The sequence below is a fragment of the Sturnira hondurensis genome, unplaced genomic scaffold (genome assembly GCF_014824575.4).
Source record: "Sturnira hondurensis isolate 20B ecotype Veracruz unplaced genomic scaffold, ASM1482457v3 Scaffold0004136, whole genome shotgun sequence".
Lineage (NCBI taxonomy): Eukaryota > Metazoa > Chordata > Mammalia > Chiroptera > Phyllostomidae > Sturnira > Sturnira hondurensis.
Genome location: NW_028076767.1, coordinates 22,077,155 through 22,099,178, shown reverse-complemented (window position 1 = coordinate 22,099,178; position 22,024 = coordinate 22,077,155). Strand labels below are relative to the sequence as shown.

Below are 22,024 nucleotides of genomic sequence, written 5' to 3'. Positions count from 1 at the left end.
AAGAAAGCATTTCTGACATCCCAGGTACTGTTTGGTCTTAGCGAATAAGCATTTGTGAGTGCTGACTCCGGTCTGGACATTAACTGGGCACCTCTTTACGATTTTTTTTAAAGATTTATTTTCAGAGCGGGGGAAAAGAGCGAGAGAAACATCGATGTGTGAGAGTAAACGAGGATCTGTTGCGTCTCACACGCCCCCAACCGGGACCGGCACACAACCCAGGGAGGCGCGTCACAGGCGTCACAGGCGGCGCTCAGCCCACTGAGCCTCTCCAGCCAGGGCCTCTGCGAGCTCCTTCCCGCTCACACGCTGTCTCCATGCCATTCCCTCCATTGGAAACTTTACTCTTACCCCCCATTCCAGGAAAAATTGGGGAGCTGGGTCTCCGGTTAGGCAGAGTTGGTCGAGTGGATCGCAAATGCTTGATTTAGAAAGCACAGATGTGTGAATTAAGATTTCATGAGTGGTTTTTATACCCAAAATGTTTTATTTTTTCTTTCTTGTTTGTGATGGAAGACTCATGAAGTAGGCATTTTCATGTGTCTGCTGCTTCCTCAGAGCCCCTCTCCCCAGCCCTACCTGTCTGCAGTCTTCCTGACAGGCCCCTGCTTACTCTTCCCTCCTGCATTTTGGTGATTTACCACTTAGCAATTTTAAGTTTGAATCCTTCCCTGACCTCCAGTCAAAATCATATTCTCTACACTATATTCTACTAGCAACACATTATCTTCATTGTTTCTTATAGCATATATCTCACCAATTATAGGTGATAAATAATATTTGTTTTTCTTAGCTCCAGACTTGGAATTTTGTGAGGTCAGAAACCATCTTTGTGTTTCTAAGACCTAGCATCATAGACTCAAAATAAATAATGTAGGTGACTTAAATTTATTGATTTTAGAGAGAGAAAGATTGATTTGTTGTTCTACTTATTTATGAATTTATTGGTTGCTTCTTGTGTATGCCCTGGTGGTAGATTGAACCCGCAACCTTGACATGACATATCTCCGCCAACACTCTACTGACTTAGCTATGTGACCAGAGCCTTTTTAAAATTTTTTTATCGTAATGGTGTTTTCATCTAGTGTCCTGTATCCAAAGACACTTGGGTGCTATTCCCAAATAATTAATTAATCTAGGCTTCTAAAAATACTCGACTTTAGGCTTACCTACCTCATGTAATGTCTTGATCAAATAAGACTTCTCACTTTAAGATAGGAACACTGGGTTTTAGCTTTATTGGTGGCCACTCATTTCTGCCCAGCACTTTTGGATTATTACAAGAAATCTGTCAGTGTTTTTATACTTCTAGAGTCTGTTCTTAAAGAGGATGTGCAGAACACTGAATAACAGCAGTGGTATGTTATACTGTGAGATTTGTGTCTAACTCCTAATCCTTAAATTTAACATATAGTTCAGCAGTGAGGTCATGAAGTGATTCTGGCTTGGAGAGATCTCAAGCCTGTCTGAGAGAACTGAGTGTTGAATTCACAAATGTCACCTTTTTTGTAGTGTTGTAAACTGAGATGCCTGCTAAGATAAAGAGCTGTGCTTACCATTTTAAAGATTGGGGTAAATAATTTCCCAAATGTTTACCACGCAAAAATGACAGTCTTCTTTATGTTTTGCAAGGTACTAATTTTTTTATGTGATTCCCTTGTTGTCTCTCTACTCTGTTCTTTCCGTTTTCTGCCAAACTAGTTAAAAAATGGTAGAAAGGAATTTCAGTATCATCAAGGCCACTACTGATGTTTTCAAATCAAGAAAGCTAATGCTGAGAACTCTGTCAATATTATATTTGGGGTGTAGGTGAGAGATCTAGCCTTGGATTAATACTGATGTAGTATGTTACACAGGACTGAGGGTGAGAAGTTTTACACCCACTACTGCAGCTGCTTTACCTCTCTCTGGCCTGTTATATGCAGAACGAATATTAGACCAGATAAGTCTAAGAGTTATCTTAGAATTCAAGCACTTTAACATAATGTATTTGTTTTGATACTTGTTTTTTGCCTGCCAGGGAGAAGTTATACACTGGTTGGCATGTTCATTGTATGTTGCATGCCGCAAAAGCATTATTCCCACAGTTGGAAAGGGTATCATGGAAGGAAATTGCGTTTCACTTACCAGAATACTACGTTCAGCTAAATTAAGGTAAAGCACTTTGATTTTTCAAACATTGTTTTGTAACTCTTAAATTTAATTTTAGAATTTAATTTCTCTTTAATTTTAAAACAATTTAACATAATTCGATTCTAAGTTTGTTATCGTAGGTATTCTTTCCCAGTTCTTCTACTGCCTTTCTTCCTAAAATTCTGACCTAAGGCTTCTGTACTAAATCTTTTTTATCTATAATTTTTTCAGTAGCTTTTAAAAAGATTTTATTTATTTATTTTTAGAGATAGGAGAATGGAGGGAGAGAAACATCAATGTGTGCTTGCCTCTTGTGTGCCCCCTACTAGGGACTTGGCCTGCAACCCAGGCATGTGCTCTGACTGGGAATTGAACCAGTGACCCTTTGGTTGGCAGGCCAGTACTCAATCCACTGAGCCATACCAGCCAGAACTTTTCATAAGTTTTTTAAAATTTGAAAATAATTTCATGCACAAAGGTTACCCATATGCCCTTGATCCAGATTCACCTATTATTTTACCCAGTTTGCTTTATCATTTCATCTTTCTCTTAAATAATATTTTTTCCTCAACCATGTCAAATTAAATTGTGTACATTATAACCCTTTATACCTAAATACTTGGGTGTGTATTTCCTTAAATAACTACAATTATCAACTCCAGCAAAGTTAACATTGATACAATAGTTTTATCTAAAATATCATCTCTATTCTAATTTAATTAGTTGATCCAATAATATTCTTTATAGCATTTTTTTTCTGTAGGTACAATTTCCAACCTAGAATCAAGCATTACATCCACTTACTGTGTCCCGTTAGTTTCCTTTAATCAGGAATATTTTCACAGAGTTTGTTTTTTATGACATTAATATTTTGGAAGAATATAGTCCATATCTACCCACTCTCTTTTTTTAATAGATTGTTCCTCATTTCAGATCTCTCATGTGTTTCCTTATGATTAGATATAGGCTCTGTATTTCCAAATGGAAAAGTACATAAATGATTTTGTGTCCTCAGTGTATCACATCTGGAGGCATATGATATCTATTTGTATCTCATTGGTAATATTAATTTTGATCATCTACTCAAGGTTCTGTATAGTTCTAGTAGATATGGAACGAATTGCCTGGATACAAAACAAAAGAAATGGAGCAATCCAGGTCTGGATGGTCTGTTTCTGGGTTATTTACCTGTGACAAAGCTATTTGAAGTGGTTGTGTATTTGCTGTTGTGGATTTCCAGGACAGAAGAGAAATAAACTTTAAAGCCCTATCCAGAGAATGCAATTAGGTTTCAGTTCACACTAAACTAAAAAAAATTTTCAGAAAAATTTTGGTGCCTATAAATGGGAAAATAATAAACTCAAGATAATTTTTTTAGACTTTACTATCAGGTTTTTTCATTGATGATAAAAAGAAAGTATAAGCAAGATTAACAAAGTTCTGATCATTTTTTTATTGAACAAAACCTTATCCATTATAGTATTAAACAGTCTGATCTTTTTCTACTAAATCGTTTTATATCACTTACCATATAACATTTTTTTAAATCCTCACCAGAGGATATGTTTTATTGATTTTAGGGAGGGAGGGAAACATGTGAGAGAGAAACATCAGTTAGTCGCCTCCAGTATACACCCTGACCAGGAATCAAACCCAGAACCTTTTAGGTACACAGGATGGTGTTCCGACCTATGAAGCCACTTGGCCAGGCTGACTGTATATACGATTTTAAAAATCTCTGTGCCCTGGCTGGGTAGCTCAGTTGGTTACAGTGGGATACACCAAAGTCGTAGGTTGGATCCCCTGTCAGGGCACATAACAAGAAGCAACCAATGAATGCATAAATGAATGGAACAACAAAGCAATATTTCTTTCTTCCTCTCTCTCTAAAAAATCAATGTAAAAAAGTGCTGATAAAATATGTAATAATTTTTAAGGAAACTGAACAAAAAGAATAACTTAAAATTTAGATCAGTACAAGCTAATGATAAAAATTTCAAATATGAAAAGAGTTTTGGAGTTGGATGTTGATGATGTTTGCCCAGTGTGAATGTACTTAGTGCCATTGAAATATACACTTAAAAATGGCTAAAATGGTAAATTTTATGTTATATTGTTTATTAGAATTTTTAAAAAGGTTTAAATTTTTTTCAAATAATACAGAAGGGTTGGAAGTAGAAAGATGTCTCTTCCTTTTCTCCCTCCCCAGAATTAACTCCTATTGACAGTTTACATTAATCAGTTGTTAAACAGGAAAAAATTTGTTTTTCAGTTTTTTGGTTGTTTTTTTAAAAACGTAAATGAGATCAGTAGATTCCTACCATAAGAGTCATTTAAAAATTTCTTTTGCTATTAAATATAGTATTAAAAAGTATCTGTAGTGCAGTTTGAATTTCTAATTCATTTTATTTTATTGTTATTTTTAATAATTTTTTTTGTTGTTGTTTTCCATTACCATTTATCCCTCTTATACCCTCTTTCACCTCCACCACCCCCAAAGCCACAATCACCGGGTATCCATTAGTTCTGTCACTTTTTTGCTGGATCCTTCAAACCACCCTGTCCCCCACCCCTACAGCTGTTAGCCTGCTGGGTTTCTAATTCATTTCGATCAAGATATCTGCATCTCTTTTTTTAATTTCCACATTCTTTCACAAGTGTTTCACTATCTTGTGATTTAAATCAAAATTACTTTCACTTATTATTTCCTTTTTTCCTTTTTATTTTTAAGATTTTATTTATTTACTTTTAGAGAGGGGAAGGGAGGGAAGGAGAGAGGGAGAGAGAAACATCAATGTATGGTTGCCTCTTGTGTGTCCCCTGCTGGGGACCTGGCCCACAACCCAGGCATGTGCTCTGATTGGAAGTTGAACGGGCAACTCTTTGGTTGGCAGGCTGGCACTCAGTCCACTGAGCCACATCAGCCAGGGCTCCTTTATTATTTTCATATTATAGTAGAATCGAATGAAAATTTAGTTCATGGAAAATTATTTTTTATACATTTTACTTGGGACAGTAATATTAATTTTTACAAAATAATTTTCTTTTTTATCTTTTGAGTGCCATTTAGTGTGCCATTAAAGTTCCGTAGTGTGCTGCTGTGATACATGTGATGTATGTTTTATCTCTGACCTGTATATTTTTTTTGTTGTATCTGGTGAAATAAACATAACATACAATTTACCATATTAACCACTGTTTAAGTGTATAGTTTATTGGCAATAAATATGTTTACATGGTTACGCAACCATTACCACCATCCATCTCCAGAACTTTTCCATCTTGCCAAACCGAAACTTCGTAACAGTTGAAATTGTCTTCCTTCTTTGCCCTCCTGCTGACCTTCGGTAACCTCTAGGCTACTTTCTGCCTCTATGAATTTGACTGTTCTAGATACTTCCTATATAAATGGAATCAAACAGTATTTGCCCTTTTGTGACTGGCTTATTTCGCTTAGGACAATGTCTTTAAAAAATTGCTGATTCAAAAGCTAGAGCAGACCTACATATTTTTCTCTTTAAGAAAATTAAATTTATTGGGGTAACACTGATTAATAACATAACTTACATATTAAGTGTACTTTATAATATCTTTATACTTTATTATGTGCTCACCACCTAAAGCCTAGTCTCTTTTTGTCACCATAATATCTGGCCCCTTTACCCTCTTCCTCCTCCCCCCACCTCCCTTCCCCTCTGATAAACAACATTCTGTTGTCTCTACCTATGAGTTTGGTTTTTTGGGGTGCTTGTTTGTTGATTTCATTCATATCCTACATATGAGTAAAATCATATACAGTTCTTGTCCTTTTCTGTCTGACTTAATTTCACTTGGCATAATACTCCCAAACCTGTTTTTTCTGATCAACTTTGAATAGCTTATTATGGCAGGAAGTAAGGAAGTGCTCAAAAAAATGTTGAGAACATGTCCAAGGGACATAGAAGCTAACTTGGAAAGGTTGCCAGTAGTAGCCAAATCTGGGGTGATCCGAGCATCAAAATGAATAGGGACAGTTATAGATTATAATTCAATGAGTAAATTTTATACTGACGATAAGTAGGGAGGAAGGGAAAGCTCTTTATTAGAATGCCAATTAATAAATGTAGAAGAATGATAGAGTTGGAGGGAAAAAAATCATCATTTTGCACCTCATAGTAATGAGGGGAGAATTTTCAGTGGATGCCAAAACTAGGGGACAGAAGTTTGATGAAAGGAGAGTATTTCTGTAATTCCAAATATTTCCCTATCAGTCACTAATCACAAAGGGAAAAAATAATAACTTGGAGGTGGAAAACTGGAACATCCTACCTAATTCAAGTGCAGAGTTATCAGTAGAGGGACAAGCGGATATGGTCTGCTGAGAAGGGTATGATATGACTTACGTAGTACTCTGTCAAAGACACATAGCCTACATCTAATAATGAGGGAAGCATGAGACAAACCCAAATTAGGGACATACTACAAAGTGAGATCAGTGAAGTGATAGCAATGCTGTTAAGTTTTTTTGTTTTCAAATACTCTGATGCACTTTATTCCAGTTAGAATAGCCCTTTTGGGGATAGCAATAAGTACAGTGGGCTTATATGGGCGTATATTAATCAAGGTTCTTGTTTAAAAAACAAATGACAACTGTCAACTCTGGCTAATTTAAGGAAAAAATAAATGTATTAGAAAGATGTTTATGGGATATCATACAAAGTCTTGAGAATAGCTGACAAAATCTTTAGGATGACTTGAAAAATTAAACTTGGAAAATGACCAGTAACAAAAGGAGGCTGGCTACACAGCCAAAGAGCGTCTTGCAGAGTGTGTAACAAGGACACAGCTGGCATGCCAGCAGCGCCATCCTGGACATTGCCACAGTATTTACCCCCAAGAGCTGAATATTGCCGTTGATCTTACTGTAATAATTTACCACTTCCTCACTTCTCTGCACCATCAGCTCCAGATTCAAAATCCCAAGCATACATCTAGTCAAGGGCTTCAGGTTTTATGCCTTCGCCCTAACTGCCAGTGAAGCTAATGTATCTTGTAGAAGGCAAGACGCAAGAGGGGAATTCCTCAGACAAATAAAAGATTTAACATGCTGAGCATACCCCACCTCCAAAACAAAGTCCTCTATCAAGGACTATAATTTGTCAGTCAAAATATTTAGTAGTCTGGCAGGGTTGTTTTGCTGCTATTGTTAACAACTTTAAAGAGACTCTTAAGCATCCTGTCTGGAGTTTGAATATTATGGATAATTAGTTAATGATGTCTTCTGCCACCTTTTTAAAAAATTGGAAGTGTCATTCGACATACAAGGTCTGTCCAGAAGGTATCCAGCCATGTAATATGAAAAATAGAGACATTTATTGAAGAAGATACAAGAAACATTGTACATGGGACAGTGACTCCTTAGTCCATTCAAAGTAGGCAACATGGGACCTCACACAGTTCTCCTGATCATCATCAGCTGCTCTCTCATATTTTCCTAAATCTTACTGATGGTCTGAAATTTCTTCCCTTTTAAAAAATACATTATTTTAGGCCCTGGCTGGTGTAGCTCAGTGGATTGAGCTCAGGCCTGCGAACGAGAGTATCTAGGTTCGATTCCCATTCAGGGCACATGCCTGGGTTGGAGGCCAGTTCCCAGCAGGGGCCAGTTCCCAGCAGGGGATGCACAAGAGGCAACCACACACTAATACTTCTCTTCCTCTCTCCTTCCCTTCCCCTCTAAAGATAAATACATAAAATATTTTAAAAATACATATTTTATTGATTATCCTATTACAGTTGTCCCAAATTTTCCCCCTTTTCTCCCCTCCACATGGTATCCCCCATTTCTTCCATCAATCCCCCTCTTAGTTCATGTCCATGGATTGTGCATGTAAGTTCTTTGGCTTCTCCATTTCCTATACTGTTCTTAACATCTCCCTGCCTATTCTGTACCTGCCAATTTGTACTTCTTAATCCCTGCATCTTTCCCGCCATTTCCCCCTTCCCCCTCCCAACTGGTAACCATCCAAATGATCTCCATATCTATAATTCTATTTCCGTCTGCTTGTTTGCTTAATTTGTATTTTAGGTTAAATTGTTGATAGTTGTGAATTGATTTCCATTTTAATGTTCATAGTTTTGATCTTCTTAAATAAGTCCCTTTAACACTTTATGTAATAGTGGCGTGGTGATGATGAACTCCTTTAACTTTACCTTGTCTCGGAAGTACTTTATCTGCTCTTCAATACTAAATGATAGCTTTTCTGGGCAGTAATCTAGGTTGTAGGTCCTTGCTTTTTATCACTTTGAATACTTCTTGCATGTCCCTTTTGGCCTGCAAAGTTTCTTTTGAGAAACCAGCTGACAGTCTTGTGGAAACTCGGTAATTCTCTGCTTTTCTCTTGCTGCTTTGAAGATTCTCTCTTTACCTTTAACCTTTGGCATTTTAATTGTGATGTGTGTTGGTGTGTTTCTCTTGTTTGGGACTGTGTGCTTCCTGGACTTGTATGTCTATTTCCCTCACCAAATTTGGGACGTTTTCTTCCATTATTTTTTCAACTAAGTTTTCAACTTCTTTCTTTCTCTTCCTCTTCTCCTTCCAGCCCCTCTATGATTCGAATATTGGTACATTTGAAGTTGTCCCAGAGGCTCCTTACCACATCTTCATTTTTTGTTTGTTTGTTTTGAATTCTTTTTTCTTCTTGCTGTTCTGATTGAATTTTTTTTCCTGTATTCCAAAACATTGATTTGATTCCTGGCTTCCTTCCCTTCACTGATGATTCCCTGTAAAGTTTCTTTATTTTACTTAGTGTAACCTTCATTTCTGCCTGAGTCTTTTTCATGCTGTCGAATTACCCAACGAGTTTCTTGAACATCTTAATAACCAGTGTTTTGAACTCTGTGTCTGATGGATTGCTTATGTCCATTTGTTCTTTTTCTGGAGTTTTGTTCTGTTCTTTCATTTGGGCCATGTTTCTTTGTCTCCTCATTTTGGCAGCCTCCCTGTGTTTGTTTCTATTTGGTAGGTAGAGCTGCTTTGACTTCTGTCTTAGTAGCATAGCCTAATGTAGAAAAGCACACCCGTATGTTTGGTGGGGCAGTCTAGGTAATGGCCTGGGTGGGGCAACCTGTGTGAACCAGGTAGATGGAGTCTTGCATATGGTGCCACCTGCTCTGTAGCTGTGTGTGGAGGAGGGCTCAGGAAAGGGACAATAGCTGCTGCCTGGCCTCTGGAATTTTGGGAGGAAAGCTGCCCCCCAACATTCACCCTGATGCCAGGTACTTCCGTTTTCTTCTATTATGCCACTGGTGCTCTTCAAGCTGCTCTCAGGGTGCTGGAGCCCGGGGGGGGGGTGAGTTTGCATAAGCCCTAAGTCCATTGCGGACCCATTAAGAGGAGCACCTGAGGATCCCACGGTTTCTTCTGCCACCCCAACACCCACTGGTTTTTACAACTAGAAGTTACGGGGATTTATCTTCCTGGCACTGGAACCCTAGACTGGGTGGACTGGTGTGGGGCTGGGATCCCTCACTCCCCAGGTTTCCCTCCCAGTTTTTATCTACCATATGTGGACTGCACATTCCATGTCTCCACATCTAAGCCCCTCCTACTCGTCTGCGTCAATTTGACTTCTTTTATTCCTTGGTTGTGAGACTTCAATACAGCTCAATTTTCTGATGATCCTGGGTGATAGTTGTTTTGTAGTTTAGTTATGATTTTTGTCATGGTTGTACAAGGAGGCATGTCATGTTTGTCTACACCCCCATCTCTTGAAATCTCTTCCTTTTCAAAAGTGACTTTAGTTCTGGGAAAAGCCAGAAGCCAGGGTGCCAAATCTGAGCTGTAGGAGGACTGAGTCACCTGGGTGATTTGATGTTTCACCAAACAACTCCGCATGAGACATGATGCATGAGCAGGCGTATTGTTGTGATGAAGCTGCCAATCACCAGTTGCTCATAGTTGCAGCTTTCTGAGTCATCCAAGTAGTTTCTGCTGAGGAATGCTTAAGCTTAACACAAAAGTTGATACAGATTCATGCCTCTACTTGCTCAGTCATTTTGAATGTGATGGTCACACAGTACACATACTGACTCACAGGTGTCTACCTCCTCCTCTGAGTGGTACAGTGAAGTCATCATTGTTCACACATACACATTCCAGTCCACTCTCCAGGGCTGTCAGGTTACATCGATGTAGAGCAAACTGTTCTCATTATATTTAACAATGGCTGGACTTTTTCTGGACAGACCTCATAAAGTGCTAGACACTTAATGAGCTTTAACACTACAGAATTTCGATCTCAGACCATGCTAATATGGACATAAAAATGTACCCACAATCAAATAAGTCAGAAAGGTGGAGTAATAATCTATTAAGTTATTTTCTGGGTATGTACTGCCTTCCTAGTTTCTATTTAATGGTGGAAATCACACACTGCAACATAAACACTTGAATTTTATTCTTAACCTGTAACTATCTGGTTCTTTGTGAGCACCTTCTAGAATCCACAGCTTGGGAGATTTTGTCTTTCCTCAAACTACTTCTGTGAACTCATCAATCTCTTGACTACCATTTACTTAATTTATAGGTTGATTAATGTCCAGGTGTTATAATTAGATAGGTACTGTCACTCCCTGCATAGAAGAAGACATTGTATGTGATGACTACTAATTTAAAGTCTATTTCCATGGTGATTCTGAGGACCAAAGTAATTTCATAGCACTTGGGAGTGAGTTGTTTTTTGTTTTTGCTTTTTTTAAAAAAATTAAATTCCAGCTGTTGGATAAATATTTTTAGGCATAAATAAAATGATTTCTTTTCCATCTATTATATGAACTCATTTTAAAGTTGTTTTTTTTCTATTTGTTTAGTTTAATACAGTTTTTTAGTAAAATGAAGAAGTGGATGGACATGTCAAACCTGCCACAAGAATTTCGTGAACGTGTAGAAAGACTAGAAAGAAATTTTGAGGTTTCTACTATAATTTTCAAAAAATTTGAGCCAATTTTTTTAGATATATTTCAAAATCCACATGAAGAAACACCAAAGTTACCACGAAGCAGGAAGCAGAGGTGAGACCCTTAATACTTACATCATTAACATGAAAATATTGGTATAAAATTACTAAGGGAATTTGTATTTTTAAAAGTCCACTTTTTACCAGAGGTATCCACCTGCAAAAACTGAAGTTTTTATCAAAATTCATTTATAATTACTCATATCTGAGAATTCAGGTAATACTTTCACTTATTTTTTTATGTTCTGATGCTTTTATGCAGATTGGAAAGGCTTAAAAGTTTGTTTAAATTAACCAGAGGTCTGTCCTTTGTGAGTGGAATTTTATATGTAATTTGACTTTACCATTCGTTATTTATATGGCAGCTTTGGAATGATAGTTAGCAAGTTAGTCATATAAAAAATACCTTTATTTTCCCTTTTTAGGAGGACTCCTTGCACTGCTAAGGATCTCTTTAATTTCTGTTGGACACTCTTTGTTTATACTAAGGGTAAGGTGATACTTTCAGTGGTTTTACATTTCTACTGCGGGAACTTGGTGCTATTTGACATCAGAAGTTTCTGGGTTTTGTGTCTCTGTTTTTTCTTACAAAGGTAATTTTCGTATGATTGGAGATGATTTAGTAAACTCTTATCATTTACTTCTGTGCTGCTTGGATCTGATTTTTGCCAATGCTATTATATGCCCAAATAGACGAGACTTGCTAAATCCATCATTTAAAGGTAAGACTTTATTTATTTATTCATTCATTCATTTTTCCACAGTTGTCCAAATATTCCCCCTTTACCTCCTTCTACCCAGGCAGCCCCCCCACTTCCATAGTCAATCCCCACACCATTGTTCCTGTCTATGGGTCCTTCATATACAAGGGGGCCAACCCAGAAAAACCTGGAATTATCTTCTGGAGGGCAGGCCTCTTGTAGTATACGCTTCATTGCTAGGTGGTGTTCTAGGAACCCATCTGTATCAGGGTACCAGTTGGCATTGTTGTGAAAGGTTGTGCTGGGCTGCAGTGAATTTTTTTTGGAAGGCTCTTTCAGCGTGTTTGCCCATTTCATGATGGGTGATTTACGAGCGCACCTGCCCATGCCGCACTTAGTGTTCAGCTGTTTTTGACCCCAAATGGCATGACACCCCCTGCCCAGCCAATTTTTCCCCCCTGGATGAAAAAAGTCCTCAAACATTTTGCCAGTCTGGAAGAAGGGAAACAAGAAGAGGCAGGAGCACTAAAAAGCATCAAAATTGATAAACTCCGAAACTGTTTCGAGCATTGGAAAAATGTCTCGACATCAAATGGAGAGTACTTTGAAGGTGACTAAAGTTTAGATACATAAGAATGAAAACAATTTTTATAAGTAAATTCTGAGTTTATTGGGGGTTACCCCCTCATGTTCTGTGAGACCTTATTTTAAAAACCGATTATTTTTAGAAAAAGAGTTTTAAAAGTTGACCATATTCTTTTTCCCCGGTTGCTTTTCGTACCCTGTCGAACTAGGTTTACCATCTGGTTTTCACACTGCTGACTTCAGGGCTCCTGAAGAGCCTCCCTGCATCATTGCTGTACTGTGCGAACTGCACGACGGACTTCTAGTAGAAGCGAAAGGAATAAAGGAGCACTACTTTAAGCCATATATTTCAAAACTCTTTGACAGGAAGGTACTGTACTTATTATTAAATGACTGCGATTTTTTTAAGGGTTAGCAGCAGTGACCTCAAAAGAAGAGACAATTTGTTAAATAGGCAGACTCAAGATTTCCAGGTTGCAGTCTTCGCTGTGATGCAGAAGTGGTTTGTGATCTGCGATGTGAGAACTGAGCTGTTGAAGAATGTGACCAACTGTATGTCCTGTCAAGTAAAAATACACTGTGAGAGGCAACTGTAGGAGGTTCTGATAAAGAATTATGAAAAACAAGAGAGCAGAGTACCCTAATTTACTGCCACATTTGAGTCAGTCCTGCCTGCCTAACGGAAGTAGGATGATGTATAACAACTATAGCTTTAATTCCTTATAAATAGAGCATAAAATCCCTTATAGCTTTTTAGACACTTGCAGGCTATCTATATGCATTCCATATATTTTAAAGCATTTACTTAGCTATTTCTGTATTTATAAAGTGTCTTATTCCTTTGGGACTTCTTATTTCCCCAGTGTTTAGCCATTTAGTCCAGCTAGATCTTGAGTTTGCTCTTTGATAGAAATGGACTTTGGATTAGGTCATCACTGTAGTCCCTCTCTGTCAATATTATGAGATTTTTTCTTTAAGCATAAATCTTTCCTGAATGGGTTCTTTGTCTTTTCATATCCTTTTGTTTTTAGTTTTGTATTTCCTAAAAAATATATTTTTTGTCTGTGTGTGTATATATATATATATTATGGCCCCTTATATGTATGCTAACATCTTCAGTAAACTTTTTTTTTAAGATTTTTAAAATTTATTTTTAGAGAGAGGGGAAGGGAGGGAGAGAGGGAGAGATCGAGAAACATTGATCAGTTGCCTCTCGGTTGCCTCTCAGCTGCCTCTAGTACGCCCCAAACTGGGGACCTAGCCAGCTGCTCAAGGCTATGCTCTGACCGGGAATTGAACCAGCAACCCTTTAGTTCTCAGGTTGATGTTCAACCCACTGAGCAACATCAACCAGGGCATCTTTAGTAAACTTCTGAAGGAACTCAAGGCTTATGTGTCTTGTACTCTGAAGGAGCAGCACATTAGTGGCCTCTAGGTACGATGCCTGTACAACCTGGTTTGCTTGAATTTTCTAGCTTTGGGCTGTTGTCTTAGGGTAATGATTATACCAGCTCCTTTCACTCCAAAAGTATCCTAGTTTGGACAGTGGTCCTTCTGCCCATGGGCCACAGATGTTTTGCTTGGCCTGTGTAAGGTATTCTTTATTTCATTTTTATTTTGTTCAATTTTTAATATATAAAGACCTTTTCTATGTAAACCTTTCAAAAATCAGAAGCTATGGCAGTACTGGACTGGAATTTCTATATGAGAAATATCTGGGTAGCTGTTGTCAAGTTAAATGATGGTCACCTCTTTGAAGATGGGAAGTATGCTTTCCGTTGTCATTATCTATGTATATTGAACTCTGACCCCTGAGGGCATTTTGTTTTCAACTCCTAATGTATAGTAATCTTAAGTACTGTGGGTACACAGAAGTATTAATAACAGTATAGTTTTCCTGTCACCAGTGATAGTGCTTATATTTGCTTTGAATCTTTTGCTTGCCTAAGACATTCAATATACATTAATTTCCTTTCTCCATAGACAAATGTTGAAAATTGGATAGCTTTCTCTAGAATCACTTGAGAAATTTGCTAAAAATGCTGCCTCAGCTCAGGCTTTGAGGTCCATTAGTTGTCATTTTAAACAAGTTCCCCTAAGTGATTAATATATGTCTATTTAGTATATTTTGGATATTAACCCCTTGTTGGAATTGTTAGCAAATATCTCCCATTCAGTTGGTTGCCTTTTTAATTTGTTTTTGGTTTTCTTTTGCTGTGCAGAAGCCTTTTGGTTTGATATGGTCCCATTCACATATGTTTACCTTTACTTCCCTTGCCTTTAGGCTCAAATTCATAAAACATTCTCTAAGACCAAGACCCCTAAGTTTAGTGCCTACATGTTCTTCTGTGTACTATATTGTTTCAGATCTTATATTTAGGTCTTTGATCCATTTTGAATTAATTTTTCGTACTAGGGAATATGCTTTTTCTTCCCAGATTTTAAAAGGAGAGTGCCTCCTGGACCTTTCCAGTTTTACTGATAATAGGTAAGTATGTAACACTAGTGGTATATAACACTAATGGTATCCCATGTATTACAGGCTGTCAATAATAATTTGTTGTAATTTGTTAAGTGAAACATTTTATTCAGGTTCCTACTGGTTTAGTAACCTTGAATGGGTGATGTCACTAAGTCTTGCTGTCGTTAAGTACATTGATTTTAAGAAACCATTGGCCCTTAAGATAGCTTCTCTCCAGAGAAAGTCATAAACAGACCCAATGACTTCCGTATTTGAGTTTTTATTCTTCTATTAAACAAATGTTGGCAAATTCAGAATGTTCTTATAGTTCAAAGCGTCAGTGATCAGATCTTAATTTAGGTTCAGCTAGTTTTTAGATTGTCTTTCACTCACCTTTCAAAGTAATTTATTGCTGTGTTTGTGAATGTGAAGAATGTTCGTCAGATAGGAACCTCTGATATCATTAGATGAGCAGACTTAATAAAAACTAGAAAGTCATCAGCTTTTTTAGGCTGTGGAATCTAAATCTTTCTTCAAGTCAAGATAAATCCATTGTGTTTTATTTTGTTACTTAGTTTTATTCTTGCAGCTTAAAGTATTTCTCTTTTCAGCAAAGCAGTGAACAAGGAGTATGAAGAATATGTTTTAACTGTTGGTGATTTTGACGAGAGGATCTTTTTGGGAGCAGATGCAGAAGAGGAAATTGGAACTCCTCGGAAGTTCACTGGTGACACCCCACTAGGGAAACTGACAGCACAGGCGACTGTGGAGTGTAACCTTCAGCAGCACTTTGAAAAAGTAATATAACCTAGACTGGCCTCAGTCTTGAATGATTTTTTTCTCTGTGTGTGTGATTCTACTAACAGCAGGAGCATCTTTCAAGTTAAATCTTGAGTCTCTTCTACTAATTCATATTTCCCATGAAAGCCTTAAAAGGTAATTTTTAGAACTATGACATTTAGTGTTTTTATTGCATTTCTTGCTATTTTTTATATTTTCCCAGAATCCCTGAAGTTTTTTGTAGAGTATGTGTCTTGACATAAAGGATTTATGCTTTCTTCTTTTAATATATATTTTTTAAGGTTTTATTTATTTATTTTTAGACAGAGGGGAAGGGAGGGAGGGAGAGAGGGAGAGAAACACCGACTGGTTGCCTTTTTTATATGCTCAGGCCAAGGACCAAACCTGCAGTCAAGGCATATGCCCTGACCAGGAATCAAACCAGTGACTTTTTGCTGTGTGGTAGGACACCCAACCAACTGAGCCACACTGGTCAGGGCTAGAAAGATTAGTAAGAAGTCTTTCTCACTAAAAGACTTCTTACTAATCTTTCTTTTTGTCACCTTAGTCACTGTTCCATTGCTTTAAAATTTAGTTTGCTTACCTACTCATGACCAACTATGTGTCCTTCCTGAACTTTAGCCATAAAACTCTGAACTTGATTATTAATAGCCAAGACTTAATTTTGTCTAAAAGTGTGAAATGGTTTAGACAATAAGATTTAATGGAAAAGTTACTGGTCTAGAACAGCAACTTTCAACCTTTTTCATCTCATGGAACGTGTAAACTAATTACTAAAATTCTGCAGCACACAAGAAAATATATCTTTTACTGACCTCACCAAAAACAATAGGTATACTTTTGATTAATTTATAATAATAATAAGCTATCCTTATTGTTCCCATGTGGTTAAAAAAAAATCAGGTACCTATACTTGTATATAAGGATTTCTGGTACCAAGAATTTACCGATCACACACAACCTTATTATGCAACATGAGTAATAAGATGCTCAGTTGGTTGGGTGTCATCCTGCAAAGCAGAAGATCGCTGGTTCAATTTCAGTTCCTGGTCAGGGCACATGCCTATGTTGCATGTCGGGCCCCTGGTCAGGGTTGCGTATAAGAGGCAATTGATCAATGTTTCTCACATCGATGTTTCCCTCTCTTTCTCTCTGTATCTTAAAATAAAATAAATAAATTTAAATACACTAAATTTTTTTTTAAGATGCAACTCTTATATGACCTATTATGGTTCAAGACAGGGCATTCACACCATACAGCTATTGTGTTCACTGTTGCCATTTTTTAATTTGACCGTCTAAGGGAAAACAGATCGGTGTCCCTGACTAAATAGTCAGGTATTGTATGTTTTAAAAGTTCCTGCAGCACACCAATTGAAAATCACTGGTCTAGAAGATAGAAAACCTAGGTTTTAGTCCAAGCTCTGCATTAACTGTCATCTTAAACAGGTTTTTTCACTTCTCTGTGCCTGTTTCCTCAGGTAAAATGAAACTGTATGTTATTTTTCAAGTGAATGTTAGGAAAATAAAATTAGATTATGCTTTGAAAAGTGTTACTCTAATATGAGAATGTTATCAGCATAATATTGCTAAAAATTTGGTGGGTAACAGGAGAGGAGGGGAAATAAGTAGCCTACTAAATATGAATAGAGATGATAGTATATATACTGAATTAAACATGAAAGGGAAGGTAACTTTAATTTCACAGATTTTGGGGTTTGTTTTTTTTTTTGCAGAAATCATTTGCACCCTCTACCCCACTGACAGGACGGCGGTATCTACGAGAAAAAGAAGCAGCCATTACTCCTGTTGCATCAGCCACTCAGAGTGTGAGCCGGTTACAGAGTATTGTGACTGGGCTGAAAAATGCACCAAGCGAACAGCTTGTAAATATTTTTGAGTAAGTTCAATACCACTGTTTTTGTAAAGGTCTCTTTTAAATTAGATTTTATATTCTGTTCTGTATTCAGTATATTCAAAATGCTTAAGATGGTATACATCTAGAAAGTTTTATTATATCATTTCAGTTACAAAATATGTTGACCTAAAAGCAAATAGAAATACCTATTAAAATTTTATATAAATATTCTTTTTAAAATTTATGTATTTATTTATTTATTTTCAGAGAGAGAGGGGGAGGGAAGTAGAAAGAGAGGGAGAGACACATCAGTGTGTGGTTGTCTCTCATGTATCCCCCATTGGGGACCTGGCCTGCAACCCAGGCATGTGCCCTGACCGGGAATCGAACCAGCGACCCTTTCCTTCACAGGCCTGTGCTCAATCCACTGAGCTACACCAGCCAGGGCTTATATAAATATTCTTATTATTATATATTGTGAAGGTTAATTACATCTGAAAGGTTATTTAGCTCTGACAGTCTTCCCTTGTAACTAAGTAATGCATTATTGTTTTTCTTTTTACATTGAGTTTAAATGGGTTCAATCTAAATGTTCATCAAATGGAGGACTGATCACATATTGATGGTGCAGCCACAAAATAGAACTTTATGCATTTTTTTAAAAGAGGTAACTATAAGAACCTGGTGGGATTTCTATAGATAAAACCCAGGAAAGTTTGGAGATCCCCCTAAGACTGCAGCACAGGAACTGCTGCAGAGGGAAACTCCTGTGGGAGTTTCCCTCTTCTCAGACTCGTCCTCACTCAGCCTCCAACAGTTCATTACAATGGCCTTTTAAGTGTTCTCACCAGGTTTTTATGCTCCCTCTGCTTCTGCTCCAGAAGTATGCAACAATGGGATAGTTTTCCCGATCAGCAGGAAGACAGTGATAGCTATGAAGTTCGATGCTTTCTCAATGATAGGTTTGCTACTTCTGAATCGTAAAAATGACCCTGCCCTTCAAGAGCAACTGAAATCCTTCAGAGCTGCACTGATTTCCCGTTATCTCCTTCTGTTTATAACTTTCATACCTATCATCAGAATAGTGGCAGGAAATGAGTAAATTAGAGGAGCATGTGTATAATGCATCAGCAGAAATTATGTCTGTTAAAGAAAAACAAGTGTGTGTGAGAGGTAACTGATGGATGTTTCTCATATTGTTGTTTCTCTCCCACATCAATGTTTCTCTCCCTCTCTCTTTCTCTCCCTTCTTTTCTCTAAAATCAATAAGCATGACCTTGGGTGAGGATTAAAAAAAGAAGAAAACAGAAAAGTATCACTTTGATTCAAGGTCCTCTGAGACCCCCAGGTGAAAGAGCAGCTAGAGGTCATCACATTGGAGCAATGGTCCATGAGACATTCCAGGTCTGATAACAGGTCCTCCAGGTCCTAAAGGTGTTTGGGGAGCAGTTGGCTGTCCTGGAAGTCATGGATTCTCAGGACCAGTGGGGAAGACTGGGAGACCAGGAAATCCTGGACCAAAAGGCCAGAAGATCAAAAGAGGGAGTAGACCAGTACTGCTCCCTGATTATATTAGGGCAGCCCCTTTTAAGATCAGGTGGGTTGGTCAGGATGCCCTCTACTACCATCTCATTAAAAGGCGCTTCACCTCCGGATAGATAATCATCACAACTGACTCCAAGATCCCTTTGTGGTTCCCCCAAAATGACCTTGGTTCTTGTGTGGTGCCCAGCCTCCTCATGGCTTCGTCTCCTGGTCCTGGGTGCTACTTGGGCCTCTGTTCTCTATGCTCAGACCTCTACCCATTCCATTACCCCTTCATTACTACTGTTCCCTAGCACCCCTAACTGGGATACCTTCAAGAAAAAGCAAATTAAAACCAAAAGTACCTACTCACACCCATTAGAATGGCCACTGTCAAAATGTACAAACAAACACGAGAAAATAACAAATATTAGTGAGTATGTGGAGAAATTGGAACCCTAGCATGCTCTGCTGATGGAGTTATGAAAGTGGTATATCTGATATGGAAAACAGTATGGAGGTCCCTCAAATAAGTAAAAATAGAATTTTAATGACCTAGCGATCCAACTTTTGTGTATATATCCAAAAGAATTGAAAACAGAATGTCAAAGACATTTGCATACCCAAATTCATTGCACCTTTACTCACAATAACTACTATATGGAAACAACCTAAATGTCCTATCAGTAGATACATAGATAAAGAAAATACAGTGTATATATATACAATGGCATATTATTAGGTATTAAAAAGAAGGAAGTTCTGTTGTTTGCTACAGCATGATGAACCTTGATGATATTAAGTGAAATAAGCCAACTACAGAAGGACAGATACTGCATGATTCCATATATATGTGGTATCTAAAGTAATCAGACTGACAGAAGGTAGAATGGTGGTGCCAGGAATTGAAGGAAGGGGAAATGGGGGGTTGTTCAAGGGGTATACAGTTTCAGTAATGCAAGATGAAAAAGTTGTAGAAATCTGTTTTACAACAGTGTGCACAAAGTTAATAATGTAATATACACTTAAAAATTAAGAGGGTACAAGTGGCCAAGATGGAAACATAGGTGGAAACACTGTACCTCCTCGCACAACCAAATTTAAGGACAACAAAGAATTAGAAACAAAAACACAACCAGAACAGACAGAAAATTGAAGTCCGACAACAATGAACCATTCATCCAGACCGGTAAGAGGAGCGGAGTTGGTGGCCAGTGGAGAAGGGGTCCCGGCAGGAAGAGGTGGTAGTTGACGCACCCGCGTGCAGGGAGGAAACAAGCAAACCCAGTGAGACATGCAAAGTGGTTGGCTGACCGCGGACACACATTCGGGTGCAGATAAACCGGACAAAAAATGGGCAGTGGGACAAATCATGCAAGCCAGGGCCCCAGCAACAGGAATTAAAGCCTAAAAGCACCAAATGAAAAAACTTTCAGGGGTCCAGATGCCGGGAGAGGTTCCTGGCCTCACAGGAGAGTTCATTGGAGAGACCCACAGGGTCCTAGAAAGTACAGAAGCCTACCCACCCAGGAACCAGCATCAGAAGGGCCCAATTTTGCTTGTGGGAAGAGGCAGAGGGGATCGAAATCAGAGAGCAGAACAAGTGCCGTTGCTCCCTCTCTGACCCTACCCCCACATACAGCAGTCACAACCCAGAGACTGGATTACCCTGCCCTGGTGAACACCTAAGGCTTCGCCCCTCATACATAACAGGCCCAAACAGACCAGAACATTATGGCTCAAACAGAAGAACAGATCAAAGCCCCAGAGCCAATACTTCTAAGTGACCAAGACATACCAGCCTATCAGATGCACAGTTCAAGGCACTGGTGATCAGGTTGCTCACAGAACTGGTTGGTTTTAGTTGCAAATTAGATGAAAAAATGAAGGCTAAACTAAATGAAATGAAGGAAAATGCAGAGGGAACCAATAGTGATGGAAAGGAAACTGGGATAAATGAATGGTGTGGACCAGAAAAAAAGAAAAATAACCAAACAGAAAAGAATGAAGAAACAAGAATTCAAAAAAATGAGAAGAGGCTTAGGAACCTCCAAGACATCTTTAAATGTTCCAACATCTGAGTTATAGGGATACCAGAAAGGGAAGAGGAAGAGCAACAAGTGGAAAACTTATTTGAACAAATAATAAAGGGGAACTTCCCCAGTCTGCCAAATGAAATAGACTTCCAGGAAGTCCAGGAAGCTCAGAGAGTCCCAAAGAAGGTGGACCCAAGGAGGAACACACCAAGACACATCATAATTGCATTACCCAAGATTAAAATGAAGGAGAGAACCCTAGAAGCAGCAAGAGATAAGGGGACAGTCACCTACAAAGGAGTACCCATTAGACTGTCAGTGGATTTCTCAAAAGAGACCTTACAGGCAAGAAGGGGCTGGAAAGAAGTATTCCAAGTCATAATATCCAACGACCTACATCTAAGATTGCTCTATCCAGTGAAGCTTTCATTTAGAATGGAAGGACAGATAAAGTGCTTCTCACATAAGGTCAAGTTCAAGGAGTTCATCATCACCAAGCCCTTATTATATGAAATGTTAAAGAGACTTATCTAAGAAAAAGAACATAAAAAATATGAACAGTGAAAGGACAGCAAACTCATAATTATTAACAACACACCTAAAACAAAAGCAAACTAAGAGGACAGCTAGATCAGGAGCGGAGCCACAGAAATGGAGATCACATGGAGGGTTAGCAACAGGGGAGTGGGAGAAGGGAGGGGGAATACAGAAAATAAGTAGCATAGACGGTAGGTAAAAGATAGGGGGGAAGGCAAGAATAGTAGGGGAAATATAGAATCTAAAGAACTTAAGACACGTAGTCATAAACTAAAGCGGGGGAACGTGGGGAGAGGGAGTGTACAGGATGGAGGGGAATGAAGGGGGGACAACTGTAATGGCATAATCAATAAAATATACTTTAAAAAATTAGGGTAAATTTCTTACATGCT

General features: G+C 38.1%; 1 protein-coding gene across 1 annotated transcript in view; it reads left to right on the top strand.

The window, feature by feature from the left end:
- RBL1 (RB transcriptional corepressor like 1) overlaps positions 1–22,024 on the top strand; it is a 64,300-nt gene that overhangs the window by 1,873 nt on the left and 40,403 nt on the right. The window contains exons 2-9 of the mRNA XM_037044021.1: positions 2,021–2,154; positions 10,984–11,184; positions 11,555–11,619; positions 11,723–11,851; positions 12,625–12,785; positions 14,854–14,903; positions 15,488–15,674; positions 17,414–17,577. Coding sequence (XP_036899916.1) covers positions 2,021–2,154; positions 10,984–11,184; positions 11,555–11,619; positions 11,723–11,851; positions 12,625–12,785; positions 14,854–14,903; positions 15,488–15,674; positions 17,414–17,577 — 1,091 coding nt within the window. The remainder of the gene's footprint in view (positions 1–2,020; positions 2,155–10,983; positions 11,185–11,554; positions 11,620–11,722; positions 11,852–12,624; positions 12,786–14,853; positions 14,904–15,487; positions 15,675–17,413; positions 17,578–22,024) is intronic.